Source organism: Convolutriloba macropyga, chromosome 3, assembly GCF_964194025.1.
Source record: "Convolutriloba macropyga chromosome 3, txConMacr16.3, whole genome shotgun sequence".
NCBI classification, from domain to species: domain Eukaryota; kingdom Metazoa; phylum Xenacoelomorpha; order Acoela; family Convolutidae; genus Convolutriloba; species Convolutriloba macropyga.
This window is the reverse complement of record NC_134470.1, coordinates 32,643,104-32,664,559: the sequence shown is the minus strand read 5'-3', so window position 1 is coordinate 32,664,559 and position 21,456 is coordinate 32,643,104. Positions and strand designations below refer to the sequence as shown.

At 34.9% G+C, this 21,456-nt stretch overlaps 1 protein-coding gene across 3 annotated transcripts in view; it reads left to right on the top strand.

Moving 5' to 3' along the window:
- The window catches only part of LOC142337014 (uncharacterized), a 112,100-nt gene that overhangs the window by 12,716 nt on the left and 77,928 nt on the right, over positions 1-21,456 (top strand). For all 3 annotated transcript variants that reach the window (XM_075386031.1, XM_075386032.1, XM_075386033.1), the window contains 2 exons: positions 5,802-5,957; positions 9,238-9,475. In XM_075386031.1, coding sequence (XP_075242146.1) covers positions 5,802-5,957; positions 9,238-9,475 — 394 coding nt within the window. The remainder of the gene's footprint in view (positions 1-5,801; positions 5,958-9,237; positions 9,476-21,456) is intronic.

The window sequence follows — 21,456 nt, the reverse complement described above, 5'->3', positions numbered from 1 at the left end:
AATTAATACAACACTTTGATTTCAAATCAGTTCTCATTTCACCAAAATCGAGGCCAAAATTTTATCCTGTAAGATCTTGCAAAATGCAAACTAAAAAGTTTATCTTGTAAGACTCTTGCATATAAACACACCACGTTAGAAAGGAGGTGAAATCTGAAAAGTCCAGCCCAAACTAAAGCTAAATTTTTATGCAATTACTGAGTTGACATCAAAGGTAAGTGACTGACCTCATTTTTCAAGATAACTAAGTAGTTTGGAGGCTAAAGAAACCCTCTTGAGAGGCCGCGGAACCAAGAAACAAAAAAATTAGAAATCTAGAAAACAGGAAACCAAGAGATTAAAAAATTACGGCAAAATTGAATAACGAAGATTGAAGATACTAGGACCCCTTTCTGATGCCTTAGATTGATAAATTTCAGATATTTTTTGTTCTTCGTTCATATCTTGCGATGTTTTAGATTTTTGTCTTCGAGTATAGGTCATAACAATAGCTGCTGTGGGCGGGACACCAATTCTGAAATTTAAAAAAAGGCTATATTGTAAATTTGTAGAAAGAAAAAGTTTCTCGTGTAGGATTCATGAAAGTTTATCAAGTAATATTCATATAAGAAAAAAACTTATCTTGTGCGATTCTTGCGAGAAAAAGTATATCTTGTTGGATTCTTGCAAGAAAAAGTTTGTTATGTAAGATCTTATCTTGTAAGATTTGTAATCTGATTCTACGATCTAAATATCTTTCCAAATAGGTAACAGTTCATTATGTTTTTAGCGTTATAGAAATTTTCTGGAGAGTTTGCAGAGCTTTCACAACAGTTTTTTTATGACATCTGAGTCACTTTTCCGACGTTTTTCTTCCGGATTTTCCCAGAGAATTGTCTGTTTTTGCTATTGTTGCTTCAAAATTGCCCATGAAGTTCCAATTGGATTCAGATTGAAACTACTCGCTGACATTTCGGGTATTTTTCGCTCTTTTGCATTGAACAAATTACTGAAAATGATTGAATTATTCACGGGAGCATCATTTGCTTACAAATTTGTTCATTAAAATGTCTTGTTTTCCGCCCATCTTATGCCACTCTTGTTGATTACCAATCAATTGATTTTTATCCTAAAAGGGATGATTGCTTGCCCAAAGTCAAGTTTTTGCTTCTCTGACAAGTATCACTTCTTCGTAGAACTAAAACAATTCCTTCGCCAGAGACGCCTTGAGCCTGATACTTGTTTTGTATCGTTTGGATTTCTATTGTTTTCTAGATCTTGATTATACGTTTTTGCTTTTGTTTTTCTTGTCCACAAAAAATTGATCATTTTGGCTTGCAAAAGCGTTTTAACCAGTAAAAGAAAAAACCAGCTTAACCAATTTTTATCTGTATAACGGACAAAATGAGCATGAAGTCTCATTTAAAGTTTTGAGATTTCACGCAACTTTTCACGCCCCAGCGCAAATTATACTTTCACGACAAATGTAACGCTTAAAGTGTATGCTGTATGTTACCATAGTGCATTAAAGATTTCTCATTTTATTAGGTCAGATATGTTCTTTGTATGCAATCTGCCCAGCGTTTAAGCTTATATTTACGATACATCAAAGTATTTAAACAATATTATGACCTCTAATCAGTTATTTTTCAAATGAGAGCTGCAAATTGTTTATCATTTTAAAGCCATGTATAGTTTTTTAGAAACTTAAGCAGAGATGAGGGCTGATTCCTGTTTGTCTCATATTGAACGCGGACATTTTTTTTGTCTGAGTTATCAGAATTGTCAGAGTTTATTAGATTTGTCAGAGTTATCAGGAAAATTACTTTTCATGCTGTGGGTTCAATTGTCTATGAACCTACAGTCAAAGCAACGAAGCAACTTTCGAAACTTTGCATTCTGATTTTTCCACCTCTTAAAATTGTTTCCATTTTCAGACATTTCACGCATGGCATGAAAAATTTTTATTCTAACATTACTTTGCTAACAGATCATTTTTTATAGTTCTTTGGCTCTGTTACATTTTTGAGCCATTTTTGAACTATAATTTTCATTATAGTTCAGGTTCAATTGTCTATGAATCTACAGTCAAAGCAACGAAGCAACTTTCGAAAACTTTGCATTCTGATTTTTCCACTTCTTAAAATAGTTTCCAATTTCTGACATTTCACGCATGGCATGAAAAATTTTTATTCTAACATTACTTTGCTAACAGATCATTTTTTATAGTTCTTTGGCTCTGTTATTTTTTTGGTCACAAGTTATATTTTTAACCTCGAAAAAAAATTACCATGGTGGAAACCATTACTCATGATTTGGAGCAAGTAATTCTCTACAAAACCATTTAATTAGACTAAAAAATTGGTTTACTAAGAGATTAATTGAGGCCCGAACCAGCATCTGGGCAGTTGCCACATTTGTCTCAATTGTCTTTTAAATCCGACAAGGAGGCTCGTTAATGTGCGTTTGCACATGATGTTCCGATCCGCGCTTATCTACATTTTTGACATGACTGTCAACCAAAAAAGAGATAATCGAAAGTAGATCTCTGAGTTTAAAAAAATCGTTACACAAACTATTAAATGATTTATTTGATGTCATGCCTCAATACAGTGCTCGCGAGATCTCACAGTGCTCGCGAGCCTCAATACAGTGCTCGCCCCCTATTAATAAGACTACGGGAGAAAAAAAAATCAACAAAATATGCAAGAAGAAAATTGTTTTTACAACAAAAGTTCGACATCTAACCTTAAAATCACCTAAAAAAACATCAAAATACAACCAGAAGAAAATTTAACTTTAAAAAAATTTAATTTTTTTGTAACTACAAAGCAATTTGGACTTTAAATTAATGAGACTAGGTAAAAAGCTGACAAAAAGAAGCCACAATGGGGCGAAATTCAAAAAGTCAACCAATTATTAACAAAATATTTACAAACTTCTTAAATCCATTAGATTTTAACAAAAAAATTCTTGATTAATTTACCAAAAGGACACTACAAAACCAATCAAATCGGTCTTTAGTTAGACTGAGCCACAAAACGGACCAAAGACGAAAAAAATTGAAAAACTTACGAAAAATTTGCGAAAACACAAATTATTGAAGCCATTAAAATCTTTCGCTGTTATCTGAATATTCCTTTTTTTCAAGAAATAAGTAAACGGTTTCACTTAAAACTATAATGAACAAAAGTTTACGTTCAGTTGGGTTTCATTTGAAAATAATCTATTATTACGCGATTGAGCTGAAAGAAGAGAAAAAGCAACTCGCATTTTGACCACTAACAAAACTTTTATGAAAATGCATATTGCTCAACTAACAAAACATCAGTTACGACGTAATATCAACAACCACTTTAGTATTCGAGTTACAGGGAAGTGGATGGGGCCTCTCAATGATGAGAATTAGATAGAATTTGAAAAATATAACAACAAGAACTAAAAAAAATTAAAGAAAAGAACGATTGAAAACTATCATGAAAATTAAGGCTATTTTCTATAAACTTACTGCATTGAGTAAACTCATTCGCTCCGCTCTCAGTTAGAAAATTTTGAGACCTCTCAGTTTCTTACAACTACATAAAGAATAAAAAACAGGAAAAAACAGCAAATTGAAAAAAAAAGAATGGAGATTGAATTCTCGAAGCCATTAAAAACTGAATGAGCTATTCATGAACTATTCATTAAAAAATTAATTAACTATTCACATAAAACTTTTTCATTTTCAAATATCTTATTAACAACAATGGATTTCTTTTCCGCAAAAAATGCCTGCAAAAACCAACAAATATGAACAAATATATTGAAACCACGATATTTTTGAGAAAATCCGTAGTATCAAAGCCATTAAATTCAATAGCTTTCAGCTGAAACCAATAAACAATAATGGTAATACGTTTTGCCCCGATAGAATGGTTATAATTTGTTTAATTTCTAAATCATCAATAAGTCATCACAATAATTCGTATGACTTTGAAAACCCAACAAATACAGGCAAAAACCAAAAATTCAGTAGAAAAGTGCGAGAAGACAATGCCGAAGACACTAAAACCATACGTTTTTCTCTGCAAGTTTTATTTATGATCTTTTGAAGGTCTTCTCTATGCCAATAGGAATTGGCAATAATAGCATAAAGTGGTAAGATTTCGAAAGGATTCAATATTGTGAAAAAATTAACAAAACTTTTTAAAAAAAAGTTATGAAAATTTGTGGCATCCAAGTCTTAAAGACAATAGTTAGAAGCTGAAACCGCTAACCAAATTAATTTTTGTTGTAGTAGAAAGGATGAGGGCGCTGTCATTATTGAGATCGACGTACAGTTTACAGATACAAGTTTAAGATCGGTTAGTATTCAAAAAAATTATTTTTCGAAAAATTATTTTTTGAAATTTTACCAGCCATTAGCTGTCCAATCAAACTACTAAATTGGTTCAAGTACTGCTCCTTAGGAACCTAATTTATTTTTAGTCAAATTTTTTAGTCATAGGACAATAAATTTTTATCAAAAAAATCAATAAGAAAATCAAAATTTCAATAAAAGTTATGAAAACTCAGATTCGGAACAAAAGAAAATGAGCGATTACTTAAAAACGAATTATTTGTTCATTGGGAACCATTTGACGGTATATTAGCTTTCTCATGAACAAAATTTGGATTTGAAAAGCGACTAGTCTCTAAGTGACTTGAAAAAAGTCAAAAAAAATTATGTGGTTTTTAAAATAGAAGCTCTCCTATAGATATCGAATTTCTTTTTATAGTAAACTTCTCTATGAGACAAAAACTACCCTTTTTATGGCCTTTCGTCAGTAAAATTTTAAAATTGTTGCATTTGCAGCATAAAATGTAATTTTGAATTGATATTTCTATGGAAAAAATCTTAATTTGAACAAAAAGGTGAACAAAACCATGCCAAACATCACGTGTTCACCCAAAATTTTAAACCTTGATAACTCTTCGAAAAACGCGAAATGCAAAAAAAATCTTTTTGATTCTGAACTCTACGCTGGACGAGATTTCTAATGATACCACTCACATTTCTCTACGATAAATATATCGAAATTGTCTGAACAAAAAAAAACCCATTTGAGTATATAGTTCCTACCCCCACAAGTGGGGTCGGAACAAAAAATGAATTGCGATGGATTTTCCTGAAGAAACAGTGAATTAGTTTTTCGTTCATTTCGGTCTAATTGGCTCGTTGCAAAATTCGTGAAAATTGCATACTGATACTGTGGAAAACAGTACACAGATCTTGACAATCTGCACGAATTAAGAAAAATATGACATATATTTCCAACTTTAAAGCAAATCTGACCTATTTTCTCTTACCGCCAATGTTTTTCACCAGCACATATGATTTAAAAAATCGCAAATAACATCTAATTAAATTTACTCGATAAAATTCACGATTTTAAAAATTGAGAAAGTTTTGAAAAAGACCTGCACTAGCAACTTCGTTAAAATTCGGATCGTTAAAAAAAGACATTGCATCAGTTCTCAAATAAAATTACAGTTCGAATGTGTATTTTATTACCGGAATAACGCTAGACTCGAAATTAATTTTCTTATGGTCTTTTTGTTCTATTTTTAAACAAAAAACTATTTGTTATTTGCTATTTCTTAATTTTTGTCTGTTGCCTTTTTTGGCTTTTTTTTCATGACCTGGCCTCCCTCATGGCCTAAGCCCTAATAGTTTAGTCTCAGCTTTATATGAACCAATCTCAAGCCAAGTAAAACAGAATTTTTGTGCTTTGTCCAGCTAAGGAACTGTTTTTACTAATTTCTCTTTTCTGAGACAGACGAAAATTATCAGTACCATTTAGGAACCCATCCGACAGAATCACCCTTGGTATGCCAATTTCCATCTGCACCCAGTGATGTTACCTATGAGGCAGTTGGTGACTCTACAGTTAACATCTCATGGCATAGAGTGGAAAACAACTTGATGTTCGATATCATGGATTCTCAGAACGAAATAGGTAAGTATTCTTTTTTATTAACAGGAACAAAAAATATTTTCCTATGCATCTTCACTGTATGAAGTCCTGTGTAATCCCACAGATGGATCATGGTAACTTTATCAAAGCCCATAATTGGATCAATCAGAAGACTAAACTATTATTCTTTTCTAGTTTGAGGTGATAATAGAAAATTCATAGAAACTGCTAAGAAATTCCAAGGAATATCTCCTGATCATACCATGACTTTTCTATGCTGCCAATGAATCATAGAAGACAAATATTAACTTTAAACTTGTGTTTTCTCGCCGCATCAGGTAAAAGTTTTCCTAGCAATTATTCATATACTAACATAATGCAAAAAAAAACAGTAATAGTTAGGACCCGGGTCGAGAATTACGGTGAATGCGGCTAATGTTTGTGAGAATTCTGGTTTTTAACGCAGAATGCGATGAGAGCAATGAAAATAAAAATAAAGCTGAAAGATGACGTGAAATGTGGCAGAGTTGGAGCAGAAAGTATTGACATGCAGGAGGTCTTGAGGTTCAAACCCGTGCACGCCGCTAAAAAATATGGACTGCATCGGTAAAAAATTCGGGAGCCTTGCGTTGCAAAATAGTTTTTTCACCGGTTTTCACCGCAATTCTTACAATACTTTTTTTCTGCAGAACATCAACTCGTGTATTCTTGTGTCTTCACAGGAAATAAAACGAAAATCTTGAAAATGAAAAATGGCTGAAAATTGACGATAAAAGATTGCATTTTTCTGTAAAACCTATGAACGTTTTCAAGATTCCATTGAGTAGCCGATTTGGTAGTAGACATGAATACAATCAGTTTAATTGTGTAACTTTTCAATCGGATCAAATCCTATTATTTTTTATTTTCGTATCGCCTGCTAAGTTCATCATATTGTTTTTTTCCAAACTTATAAAAGTGAAACCACTTTCAAACTTTCAACGAAACCTGCAATTATCTTTTTTGAGAGAAAAACAAAAAAAGAACCAAACAGAAATCACAAAAAAAAGAAATGCTCACAAATTTCAACCATACTCGTACAAAACATTTGACTCCCACTTAGTCAATCAAAACAATGTCATTTATTATTCAACCTCGTGATTATTGATAGAGATTTCTCAAAGTAACTTCTCAGACCTCTTGCCGTGCCCTCTGAGTGTGCACTGAATTAAAACAAACATGATTTTTATTTAATTACATTAAGATCCTAGTTTTTCAGCAAGTTCTCCTTATTTTAAAAGCCTTTGCAGTCCTCTAAATCATTCCTTCCTACAGTTTTCTCAAAAATCCAAACATGTAGACTGATCAATTTTACTCACTTTTTATTCTTGCGTCCAATGAGTTTTAAAAAAAAAGATACAACCTTATGTCGGAATAATGATTTTCCGGCCGTTTTTTCTATATAAGAACATGTTATAAATCTTTTGTTTTTGAAATAAACAAATCAAGGTTTCGTTTTACTTGATGATATTCATTTCTGTATAAAGTTGTCGAGAGCAAAATCGAATTTTTTTTACTAGACATTTGACGTAATGCTTTAATTGATTTTATTTAGACAGACATAATTGAGATGCTGATAGAGGCCTCTGTTGTCATACTTTTCTACTTGTTAAAACACACTTTTGTCTTGTTACTCAGATTGAAGTCCATTACTGTACGTTAAGACTGCCCCGGACGAAAACAGCTTCTTTCCGTAATTTAGTGCCTTCATGTACAGAATTTTGCGCATTCACCATTTTTTTGTGCGTTCAAGTTCATACTTGCGTGCCCTTTTTAAAGTTTCCAGATTCTGTAATGCTGAACGCACGACGCACCGCTCGTGCGCTCATATTCGGTCTGGACTTAATTGTTTCAGTCTGAGACTTCGACCTCGGTTATGCACACTCATTGTCAAGCATACCTGAGCATCAAAAATTTTCTACCTTAATAATGCCCTGTTAGTTACTTTGAAATGGTTTCATCTTAGTTAAAGAATATTAACCATAAAAATTATATTGTAGCATAAAATTTTTACCAAGTAACCTAAGTTAATAATAAAAATGAACCAAAAGTTTTAAATATTTCTTTTCGCGTAGCAATTGCATAAAATATCCACATACGAAGCTATAAGGTAAGTAAAATTAAATTTCTTTAAAAGCGCTGGCTTATAAGAAACATTAAAAAATCTTGTAAATTTTACCCGAGGAAATAATTAATTTGAACCTTGTGAGTAAAAATGTTCTGCACTATTTTGTTGTATTATTTGAACAATTTAAATTGTTGAATGGCATCGATGATTGTTGCAAAGTTTCATCCAATCAAATGCTTAATTTTGGTGTTTAACTTAACTCCATGCAAAAAAGAAGTTTTTTTTGTAATTTTCTCCATTTTTTATCCATATATTTTTCTTTTTTAAGATTTTTCCAATTGTGTTTTTTTTACGGCGAATGTGTTCATTTATGATGATTAACGGAGTTTCCAAATGATTTTTAATTGTCGCACAAAAACATCTCAATTTTCTTTGAGCAAGTATTTTTGACCAAAGAGCGGTTTAGAAGGGGTAGTATTCCATATTTTGAACTTTTGTTTGTATAGCTCTATTTTTTGATACACAAGAAGAAGCTAAATTTCGGAGTTATGAAGTTGCAGTCCGCAAGCCCTTTTTCGTTGAAAAAATTAACACTCTTTGTCTTTTTGCAATAACTGAGTATATATTTGCAGCTGTATCCTTCATCCTTTCTTTATAGTTCAGTTTCAGCCTCTATAATGGATAATTATCGCCTAATGAATGTTACATAATTACGCTGTCCTTGAAAACAAATTTTATGGTGAGCGAAAATGAAGCTGACACAAAATTTTGAAAAAAAAACTCCTATCCTCAAAATCAAAAAAACTCACAAAATTTAAAATCAAGTGAGTCAATACCGTATTGATTAGGTCTGCACTTGGTACTGAGTTCACTAATTGAGGCTATCCCAGGCTGAGGTGCCAGACGGAAGCAAGTATGTCCAGACCGTCCCAGACGGAAAGTACCTATGTCCAGACCGTCCCAGACGGAAGTGGCCTATGTCCAAACTTTCGTGCGTTCGACAGACTTTCGTGCGTTCATGTTCAGACTTTCGTGCGTTTTTTGATGTTTCCAGACTATGTAATTTTGAACGCACGACGCCCCCTCTCGTGCGTTCATCTTCGGTCTGGACATTCTTGCTTCCGTCTGGGACCTCAACCTGGGATAGCAGCTCTCTTTGAGCAATCAAATATCGTCATTTTGTTGTGTAATAACTTCACCGTTTTTCCCTTTCAGAATCTGACATCAACAACACGTTCATTGAATTGTCGCGCCGATTTAGACCAATGACTCATTACCGCTTCCATATCCGATCTTCTTCTCAGTGCCATGGTAATGGATCAAAAACATACTCCGATTGGGTGAATGTTGATGTCTACACACGTCCTCTGAAACCCGTGGTAGAAGTTCTGGAAACCGGGTTAAACTATGCCGTGGTTGATGTTCACAGTTGGGAAGTCTATGACTCAATAAGGTAACTGAAGCCAGCGTACTTCCCGGTTTCAGAAAAAGATAAGATACTGCTTAGCCTATTGCTTAAAACTCAAATACATTCATTGCTCTGATAAAATATCCACATGCGAAGCTATAGGGTAAGTAAAATGAAATTTCTTCAAAAGCGCTAGCTTATAAGAAACATTAAATATCTTGCAAATTTTAGCCGAGGAAATAACTAATTTGAACCTTTTGAGTGAAAATGTTCTCAACTATTTTGTTGTATTATTTGAACAATTTTAATTTTTCAATGGCATCGATGATTGTTGCAAAGTTCCATCCAATCAAAGGCTTAATTTTGGTGTTTAACTTAACTCCGTGCAATAAAGATGTTTTTTTTTGTAATTTTCTCCATTTTTTATCCACGTATTTTTCTTTCTTAAGATTATGGAATATGAAGAAAATTTTGAGGTTGTTTGAAATTTCCGCAAAGGCAAAAATATTCCGATTGTGTTTTCTTTTTGACCCAAATGTGTTCATTTATGATGATTAACGGAGTTTCCAAATGATTTTTTCACAAAAACATCTCAATTTGCTTTGAGCAAATACTTTTGACCAAAGAGCGGTTTAGAAGGGGTAGTATTCGATATTTTGAACTTTTGTTTGCCTAGCTCTATTTTTGATGATAAAGAAAAAACTATATTTTGGAGTTGTGAATTTGCTGTTCTCAAGCCTTTTTTCGTTGAAAAAACTAACACTCTTTGTTTTTTTAAAGTTTTTGGTAGCCTTACAACTTACTCATAGATGAAAGTCCTAGGATTACAACTTTTTACAGACGACATAATAAGAAGCATTATTTTATAATTTTTGAATTATGAGGTCAACCTGGGTATATCCCAAGCCACAGCTCCATTTAATGATTGACTTATTGGTCCCATTAATGAATTTCCCATTGAACATAATACTGTAAATTAAAATTAAAAGTCTTTTTCTCAAAATCGTTTATTTTGAGGAGTAATCCCGCAGTTTTATTTTTTTAGTGAACATCGGAATTTTACCGTATTTTTTCACTGTTTGCGTATTCTTCTAAGAATATGAGTCGCTTTTGCCCTATTCTGTAAATATCATAGAAGAAGTAGCGATCAGCCACGTAACCCGATCGTGGTAAGTCTCATTGTGGTTTTCACAATCGAAAGTATTTGGATTACTTTGGGGAGCCATCCTTTCTAAGATGTTCACATTTTTTGACTTTATAACGTCAATGAAAACTCGAACTTGAAACAGTGAATTTGGGTAATGTCTGAATAGTCAAAGGAGCTATAGAATAATTAATTTAAACTTTGCATAAAAATCAAATGTAAATTTTTTCAAGCTGCTGCTCAACTTTTCTCAAACCAAAATGTAGACATTACTGATATTTTTTTCACGTGCGAAAATATAATTGCTAATTTTTTGCTTTCATCTTGATTTTCCGATAGAGTTGATATATGAGCATAATGACGCAAAGTATTCGTTTCGTCTGGAAGGTATATGTGTTGTACTTAAAATACTTTTGAGTTCTTTTAGTTTAACTCCTATCAGCTGCATCTTTGTTGCTTTCTCATTTTTTTCTTGATAACGGAAGTTCCACTATGTGGTTAAAAAACGTACTAAAGCATCATTTTTTAATCGTTTTTGGGCAGTATATTTGTTTCAATGAATTTATAACCAGGGTTGTGTAAATTTTATCAGAACTTTTATATTGCCGATAACTTTTGTTCATCATGACGTCTGATCACAACGACTCACTAATGATAGCACAACTGTGTTGTTTACGCAGGCAAAATAGGGTTTTAATAATGATTGTAGGAAACAGTTTTTACGGCTCCCGGGTCGAGGTTTTTGGGTAAATTTTCGTAAGAAATGCGGTGAATGCGGTGAATTATCGTAAGAAATGCGGTGATTGCGGTGAATGCGGTGAAAAAAAATAATTCACCGCTTTTCACCGCATTTCTTACAAAAATTCACCACCAAATTCACCGCATTTCTTACGAAAATTCACCGCATATGCTATTATGGCAAATTAATGTAAGAAATGCGGTGAATGCGGTGAATGCGGTGAAAAAAAATAATTCACCACTTTCTCCCAAGCGTTGAATTATTTTTTTTCACCGCTAGATGCGTTGAAAAAAAATAATTCATCGCATTAAGCGGTGAAAAAAAAATTAACCGCCACCGAGAACGCGGTGAAAATAAATAATTCACCGCGATTCACCGCATTCACCGCAAAAAGATGTACGAAATACGCGGTGAAAATTATTTTTTTTTCACCACATTTCACCGCATTTCTTACAAAAATTCACCACCAAACCTCGACCCGGGCTTTGACACTTTGTGAACTGTTGTTGAGTTTTCAATTTCCCCCCCTGTTTATTGTTTCTGTTGTTTTTTTTTCTAATTTAATTGCGGTTTTGAAAGATAACATTGGTCTTTCTAACGTTTCTTAAATAAATTGGTTAATGTTCCCTATTGATAACCTATGGTGTATGTGTCTCTGGCCCCGTAGCTTTTTGTTTTGCGTGTTTTTGGTGTTGTTTCTCTGTAATTATGAAAATGACACTATTGGAAAGACAAATGGGATTTCCAATCGACCTTCAACAAAACAATTTTTTGTTCTGTCAAAAGGCAATTTCTTTTCAATACAAATGATTGCAAAGTTTTACATTGAAATCATTTGTCTTGAATAGGACAAGTGAATTCTGAATTTTGCATCCTTGTCGTTATTCTCTTGAATTTATATATTTATCTAAATGACAAGTTCAAGCAGCTTTCAACGGAAACTGTGAACTTGGCATGTCTTAATTGGAAATTTTTCACTTCTTACTTAAAAAAAGTGAATTTCGGAGTTTTGCGTTTTGTCTTTTGTTTTTATTATCAATAATCGTCAATTCACTTAAACAGTATTCGCGGCCTCGTGGTGTCAACTTCTGACGGAAATTAGCGACTGAGACACCACTCTTTATTGAAGTCAATTTCTTATTTTGTCAAACTTGCCTTCAGTTGTATTTACTTTTAAGTCTTTTCCTTTTTTGTAATTTTGTGGTTTGCTGCATTTATAAAACGATGGTTTCATTGTTGAGAACTTTATAATGATTTTTGATTTACAATTGAGATTTATGTATCAATTTGAGTTTTCTTTTTTGTTTACTTATAAACTTTTTGAGTATCGGAATTACCTTTTTAGAATTACCTTTTTCCTTTTAGTTTTTCCAACCTAACATTTTCAGAATTATTATTCCTCTTTTGGTCACAAATAGTGTAATTTCTTTTGCACAGTAAGATTTCTTGGAAACTTTTACCATCATAGTATTCCGGGGAAGCATAGTTTTCCTTGTCATGAAATCGTTTTCTTCTTTTGGCGTCTGTCTTTGCCTCATATGATTTCCTAACTATCAAAAGCTGGTGTTACCGGAAAAATGTCGAAAACTGAATGATAAGTTTTTTATATTTACCTTAATTGGTTTTTAAATTCGTATCAATTTATAATCAATTGTTTTCCCTAAGTTTGGTTACAACCACCAAATTATGTGTCAAGACCAATTCAAAGAACACTTTTTCATTGAGTTCCATCACTTGGTTCTAAATTTGTGTTTCATTCGTTGGAATTGCCCTAGTCGATTGAGGACGGTTATCTTGCAAGATCTTGCAAGAACCTTGCAAGAATCTTGCAACACTATGCATCATCTTGCAAGACTCTTGCAAGATCTTGCAAGATAATCGTCCGAAATGCAAGAGTCTTGTAAGATAACCGACCATCTTACAAGACTCTTGCAAGATAACCGTCTTGCAAGAACCGCCGGAAACATGCCTTTAGCTTCTGCATGGGCCTCTTTAGCTTCTTTGAAGATTAGAGAATAGGATTCGACCTATTCCCTAACGTCCAAAGAAAAAAAGAGAGACCCGAAAATAGCTAAGGCTAACAAATATAAAAAGAAACATCATCAAAATGCGCAGAAGGGGTCACAGAAAGGGCAGGGGGTTTTTGCGCTGCAGCAGGGGTCACAGAAAAGGCAGGGGGTTTGTGTGCTGCGAAAGAAAGCATACAAATATAAATAAGAACATCAGCAAAACACAAGCACATGAGAGGGGGCACAGAAAAGGGGTGGGGTTGAAGCGCAAAAGAAAAGGAGCGAGAGAGAAGGGTGGGGTTAAAACGCGCTGAACACAAAGACACACAGAAAAGCAGATCGCCGTGGGCGAAAGGGGATGGGAAGAAAAAAAAGCAAAGGGGAAAAAGAAACAAAGCGAAAAAACGAGCGAGCGCACGAGCGAGAACGAGCGAGCGCACGAGGGAGACGTAGCAAGCGCAGGAGGGAGAAAGAGCGAGCGCAAACGACCGAGAGAACGGGCGAGCAGGAGCGTCGGCGACAAAGAACAGGCACGAAAACAACAAAAAAAAAACAAAAAAGCTGAAAAAAATTGCCCGGAAGGCATACCTAGACAAACTGAATGAAACTAGAGAGACGAAAGGAGCAAGTTCAACTAGAGGGAGAGAGAGAGAGAGAGAGAGAGAGAGAGAGAGAGGGAGAGAAGAGAGAGAGAGAGAGAGAGAGAGAGAGAGAGAGCGAGAGGAGAGGAGAGAGAGAGAGAGAGAGAGAGAGAGAGAGAGAGAGAGGGAGAGAAAGAGAGAAAGAGAGAGGAGAGAGAGAGAGAGAGAGAGAGAAAGAAGATAGAGGAGAGAGAGAGAAAGAGAGGAGAGAGAGAGGAGAGATAGAGAGAGAGAGAGAGAAAAGAGAGCGAAAGAGAGAGAGAGAAGAGAGAGAGAGAGAGAGAGAGAGGAGAGAGAGAGAGAGAGAGAGAGAGAGAGAGAGAGAGAGAGAGAGAGAGAGAGAGAGAGAGAGAGGAGAGAGAGAGAGAGAGAGAGCGAGAGGGGAGAGAGAGAGAGAGAGAGAGAGAAAGAGGGAGAGAAAGAGAGAAAGAAAGAGAGAGAGGAGAGAGAGAGAGAGAGAAAGAGGATAGAGAGAGAGAGAGAGAGAAAGAGAGGGAGAGAGAGAGAGAGGAAAGATGAGAGAGGAGAGATAGAGAGAGAGAGAGAGAGAGAAAAGAGAGCAAAGAGAGAGAGAGAGAGAGAGAGAGAGAGAGAGAGAGAGAGAGAGAGAGAGAGAGAGAGAGAGGAGAGAGAGAGAGAGCCCGAAAGAGAGAGAGAGAGAGAGAGAGAGAGAGAGAGAAAGCAGCCGGAAATAGTAACAGAAAGAACATCAAGAGAGCAACGAGAAACTAAAAAAGGGCAAGAGAGGCAAGGAGAGAATAGAAAAACACTAAAACAACAAGAAACAATAGGCATTCAGAGTTTGTCATAATCATTATTCATGAGCTTCAATGGTTGTCATCACTGTCAGAGCTCAGAAAACTGATGCTACTATCACAGCACATCATTGGAACAACATGGAAAAAAAACAAAAAGTAGAAAGAGGAGCCTTCAATCAAACCTACAAGCAGCAAAACAAATCTAAAATAGGTATGGAACTTCCGAGTCTTTCATAATCAAAGATCATGATTTTCAATGGTTGTCATTACCGTCCGCGCTCAGAAAACTGATGTTTTCATCACAGCGCATCTTTGGAAAAATAAGAGAAGCCGACGAAAATGGCAGAACGAGTATCATTTAAGCAAACCAAGACAAGAAAACAAAAAAGAAATAGGACTAAGCATTCAGAGTATTTCATAATCACTGACTATAGTTTTCAAGGGTTGTCATTACTATGAGTGCTCAGAAAACTGATGTTCCAATCACAGCATATTGTTGCAACAACTTGAAAAACAAGCGGAAAAATCAAGAACAAAGCAAACCTACAAACAGAGAAAGATCTTAAAAATGACATCTTGAAAAAAGTGACCAGAAAAAAGAGACAACAGGTCAACCAAGAGCAACTAATCAGCTCGGAACGAAACATCGAATACCAGGAACAAGCTATAACAAAGGAAAAAGTGATCAACGGAACAAAGGAACTTGAAACAGTTTCGCAAAGCACTCATATTGCTGACAGAAGAGTCGGTTTTAATCACTGTGCTTCACGCAAAATGCGGGATTTGGCCGGGCAGGCACAAAAAAAACAAAAGACAAACCAGAGAAAGGACAAAACAGCAGAAAGAAACGAAGACAAACAAAACCTGCCCACCCAAGTCCCAAATGTCACTTAACTTATCCATAACAAAACACATAAAAGAACAAGAAACGACACAGAGGAAAATCATAAGCTGAGAAAAGAAGGGAAGACCAAAACAAAAGCAGACAAAAGCTAACAACAAGTCACCAGAAAAGACAAATCAGATATCAAATACATCAAATACCAGGAACAAGCTACAACAAAGCAAAAAAGGGGTCAACGGAGCAAGGAACTTGAAGCAGCTTCGCAAAGCACTCATATTGTTGACAGAAGAGTCGGTTTTAATCATTGTCCTTCACGCGAAATGCGGGACTTGGCCGGGCAGGCAGAGAAAAAACGAAAAAAGACAAAACAACAGAAGAGAACAAAACAAAACATGGCCACTGAAATTCTAAAGTCACTAATTAACGAAAAAAGAAATATGAAGGAACGACAGGAAAAAACTTCAACTGATCAAAGGAAACTGAGACAGTTTTACAAAGCACAAGAATTGCCGACAGTCGCTCTGCATCACGCAAGAGGCCGCACTTGGCCCAGCAGAGAAAAACAATCCAAAAAAAGGACAAAGGAGCAAAAAAACGAAGAAAAACAAAACCTGCCCACCCAAGTCCCAAATGTCACTTAACGTATCAAAAACAAAACAGAGAAGAACAAAAAATGACACAGAAATAAAGTCATCTGAGCAAAGGAAAATGGAAATATTTGACAGTTTAAAAGTGCGTATCATCAAACGCCGTAATTGGAGAGAAAAACAACGAAGAAAAACGGACATCACAGCACAAAAAAAGGAAGACCACAACTGAGCCCATCTATCTAATTCCCAAAGATGACATAATTTATCAAATACAGAAAACCAAAAAAGCACATCAAGTAACAAACGGTTTGAAAGCTATCAGAATCAAGAATTCAAAAACAATCGAGCGAACACTAATATAATTGAAATACAGACAAAATTTATCACAGTTGAGCAGATGAAACTCGCACCTTTGATGAGTAGGCAGAAAGTAACTGACACCAAATAAAAAAAAGGAACCAGATAGAAAAACTGCCTACCAAAAACCCTATTGCATTGAATATTGAGAAAACAAAAACATAAAGACATTAAAAAAGGAAAAGCAGTCAAATCAATTATCATGATTTGATACAAAATATAAGCCACAGTAATCTGTTCAGAGTTCAATATTGAGTGGCGTTATACAAAGTTTGAATTTTATAAAGTATCGAGAAAGGTATTAAATCATTAGACATCAAACAACCCAATGAAACATCAAAGAAAACAAGAACATTGGACTGAGGATAGAGTTCAACATCAAATGAAGGACCAAAATTTTACTCAGCAGAGCAATGGAAAAAATGCAACAACCAAGCGAAACAAACAAAATTTAGAGAAATCATATTAGCAAAAACAGAGCCGATTCTACAATCGACTTGCAGAAAAAGAACCACCAGTGCCTTATGTAAATAAAAGGAAGAAAATTTTAAGAGCTTCAAAAATCAATTGAAACTCAAAGCAAAAAAATCAAGGAGTAATTACTCAACTATCACATTTGCAAAGGCTGGGCTAACAAATTTAAAATAACCGACTACCAATAGAGCGGTGCAGCAATTGTTTAAAGTCAAGTTTGCCGTCATTATTCAAATGGCACTTATCGAAATTATCAATGTGCTTTTCTTTTAGTTTTTTTGAAGGGAAATATTGGCGTCCTAAGTTTTTGAATAAATAAAAGTTTACTTCTTGAACTAGTTTTTCATCAACATCGCGTCTTTTTATCAGACCCAGAGTTAGAACTTTGCCGCCCTTTCTGCCTAAGACACGACTGAACGCAATTAGATTGGCAGCCACTTCAAACGGAGGCTTTGCTTCATTGTCGAAGAACTTTGTTAAGTCATTATTCCCGACAGCAACTATGACAAACTGGTATTGGGATGCCGCCAAAACAACATGCAGTCCGAGTTCGTTCGATCGCATGCCTCCGAAACTAAGAATTTCAACACCATATTTTGAGATTAACGGATCGCTTTTGATTTCCTCTTTTATTCGTTTGGTGTTGGAATCGCCAATCAGCAGTATTGAGCTAAATCAAAGCAGTTTGCAAAAATTTGAACGAAAAACAAACAACTCAAATTAGCACGCAATTATCAGCAAAGTTTTTTCCATAAAAATTGAAATATCTAAACTTAAGATGAAGGTAACCATCCACCGATTGAGCCTATAAATAAATTAGAGGGCAGTATCAATGTTACTCAAAGCATTTTTGTTTTCTAATTTTTTCCAAGAAATACCGAACAAGCAAAAAAATATAAATCAAAAAGATATGTTGATTCTACAACCAACATTGCCAAAGAACCTTAAAATCTGTATTCTGAATTATTTTTAATTGTGCTCATAGCCTTCCTTGATTACGCTGACAATATAGCAGCCAGAAGCAGGGAGTACAACTGTTTTATAAGCAAGTTCATCTACTAAAACCAGAACGGGAGACCCTGAATTAGATATTTGGAAAAAAAATGGGAAGGGTTCCGAATAATTGAACATTTTCAATTTTGTCATCTCTACAAATGGAAGGCAGAGAACATGACTTAAACCATTTTTTAAAACAAAACACTCTATCAGCACGAAACAGCCGTCAGTTTTTTGAAGAATGCATTCTCCTAAATTTTCATTAACACGCATATAAGAAAGGGAACAAAGTTTTTTTCCGTTTTCATTAACGAATCGTCCTCCAGCTGCTTCAATTGAATTTTCACTAACAAATTTTTTCGAGCAATCAATTAATTTTGTTAGACTAGTTATTATAGAATTTTTCTCAGTCGTTCCGCTTTGCATAGACTGTTGTTCAAATAATCTTTGATGTTTCAAAAACCTGATGAGCATTTTTTCAGGATTCTTGATGGTACCTGAAAGCGCAAAAAGCAGCATATGGTAAGCCGATTCGTATCAAAAAGCTGAAAAAAGAAATAGTGGTCCGTTCCGCTTCACTTGTTCCACTAAATGACGCATGGTATGAAAATTAAAAGATTGTGATTCCTCTCCATTGAGATGAATAAAATTTTGAAAAAAGCTCTATTAAATTATCAGCGTGTCGAAGATCCGAGGAGTGAATATCTTTATCACTTAGAAGACGAACTGCAAAGCTCAATTTGCAGAAACTTTCGTAGTAATCATTAGGCAACTGCACATTTTTTAATGCCAAAGGTCCGAGGTGAAAAAAAAACAACTTAAAATCAAAAGCTTTCCAGAAATTGAGTACAGATAATTTCTTTGGTCAATGAAGTATTTCAAAGGAAACTTTACAATTTAGAATTGTCTTCTCAAGCTCTAAAGCTGATGGACCTTTGACAAGTGAAACTATCATTTTCGATAAAACCTTAGCTGTTCCTAGGAAAACCTGGTGCATGGGATCAATTGGACAAAACCAGGGAAGACTTAAAAATTTGTTCAAAGGTGTATACGATTTAACTCCGTTGACAACTGTTTTTGTTTTGTCTGCCAAGTCGCCACATCGCTTAAAAGAATCGTTTTCTCGCAGTCTGAAATTTTTCGAAACCTTAAACAACATTCGATTATTTCTATGGAAGCCTTTAATAAAACAATGAGGGCAACTATTATGACCCATATGCTGCTTCATGCACAGTACATACGCTGTAGCGGGCATGTCACAAACAATTGATCTTATTTTAAATGTTACACGCCCTAATGGTGGACACAGGTCAGTTGCTGCGCTGCATACATTTTCAATCTCCACACCAAGTTTGCTAAGAAACCGCGAAAAATCAGGTTTTCCCCCATACCAGAGTCCAAAAAGGCAGATATTTAAGAAACTTGATCTTGAAACAGGAGGCAAGTTATAAAGTTGAACCCAAACTGGCCATACAGCTAGCTTACTAGACTTAAAAACTGGAGCACCGTCTGTGTTTAGAACTAACTGCAGCTCTCCCTGACAAAAAACTTCTGATGCATACTCCCAGCTACAATCATTTGACCAACTTTGCAATATATAAGACGAATTTTTTGAGGCAACTAGCGCGAGTTGAGATATGAAATCAGCTATAAGGAACTTAGGATCGACGTAACTATTGGTTGTTATTATCGGAAGGTTGTAAATTGGCAGATCTGCAAATATTTTATTGGGAGACGGTAAAGTTTGAGCAAAAAGCTTGAGCATATCTGCTCTGGCAATATCAGATAACTTATGTTTTTCACTTTTTTTTCAATTTTTTTCATAAACTCGTCATGTCGAATATCTGCTCCTTCAAACAAAAAAAATCAAGCGAGTCAAAAGAATCAGGATCAAAATTAGGTGCATCATTAGGTGGTTTATCTTCGATAACATGAAGAGAGATAGGTGTAGACATGACCTGAGCATCTTCAACATTTTGCACAACTGGAGTTTCATTTAGAGCCAAAAAGTTAATATCCCGAGATCCTTCATCCGATTCACAACTTTGTTCAACTTCGTCACGACAGCCTACAAAATTAAGTATAGTCTCATCAGTGTCTTTTACGTCAAGGCTACCAAAAACAGAATAGTAAGTTAAGTGACTTTGTCGATCATCGTTTATATCTAAGATTTCTGGAAAAACATTCGAGCACGCGGTGGAAAACCTTTCCTAGAAAAACGCTGATTAAAATTGAAACTTTCCTGGTGTTTTTGTGAGATTTTGGTTACTTTTCTCTTTTTAGTGACAGGGATATCAGGGAAGGGATCACCGTGCAAATGCTTATGCGGGCACAGACAATCTTTATTTTTTTCTCCGAAAAAGTGGTTGTGGTAAGATATTGTCAATTCTTCGCCCTCTTCAATTACCCGCAATGGAGCACATACCATAATATTTTCAACTTTTACGTAACTAACGTTCGGTTTACAAGACGCGTTAATGAAAGAAATCGGGCCTAACATAATCCATTGCATTCCCACACGCGAACTACACATTACTGAATAGTCATTATAACCCGGTATTATCTCAGACTCTTCTATTGGCACTAGGTACCCAATCAAGCCCGGTATTTCGGTATTAAAATCAATTTTGTATTTTCCAAACACTCCAAGTTGTGTAAAGGAAGCGTCCTGGAGATAACAAACCGTTTTGTAAACAACATGTTTGAAACTTTTTCGGTATTCAGAATCCAAAAAATTTTTGACATCACAAAGAAAATCTTTCGTTAAGCTGATATCTAGATTTAAACCATGAGCACTCACCAAATTTGTGTTGATCCATTTTTGTGTTAGCTCGCTGTCAATTTTAGCAATTTCCTGCCAACTGATATCAAGTTTGGAGAACTGCTTCGCTACTTGCGCGTAGAGTTTAAACTTTTTGAAGTTAAGGATAGACATTATTGATCTTAAAAATGATATCATCTTAAAAAAAACGATCAGCAAAAAAAATTAAAGTTTAAATCGCCCAAAAAAAAACAATTGACAACTTTTATGTATACCGAATTCAAGAAAGTTGAAACGGAACAACAAATCAGATTAGCTTCTGAGATAATCGAGAACGTTCGTGACGGCCCAGAGAGTTTGCAGCGTCTTTGGTTTTTTTCAGGGCATAAAGACTATCACCGCATAGTCGTCTCACAGCTTCTAAAATCAATTAAAAATACTTGATACAAAAAAAATAACGGGCAACATAGTAATGAAGCAAAACAATCGAACCTTTGAAAAACCATTCATCTTCATTTGAAGCCATTTTCCGCCCTACACATTTTGCATTCGATCGCTGACCGAACCAGCAAAACTCAACTCTCTCATCAAACGTAAACATTTTACGCGCCAAAAACCTTCCAATAGCACCATAGTCATCTGTAGGGCCATCATAGGCCAAGAGATTCTCTCCTTTGTACATGAGTTCACCATTGACTTTTATTTTAGAACAC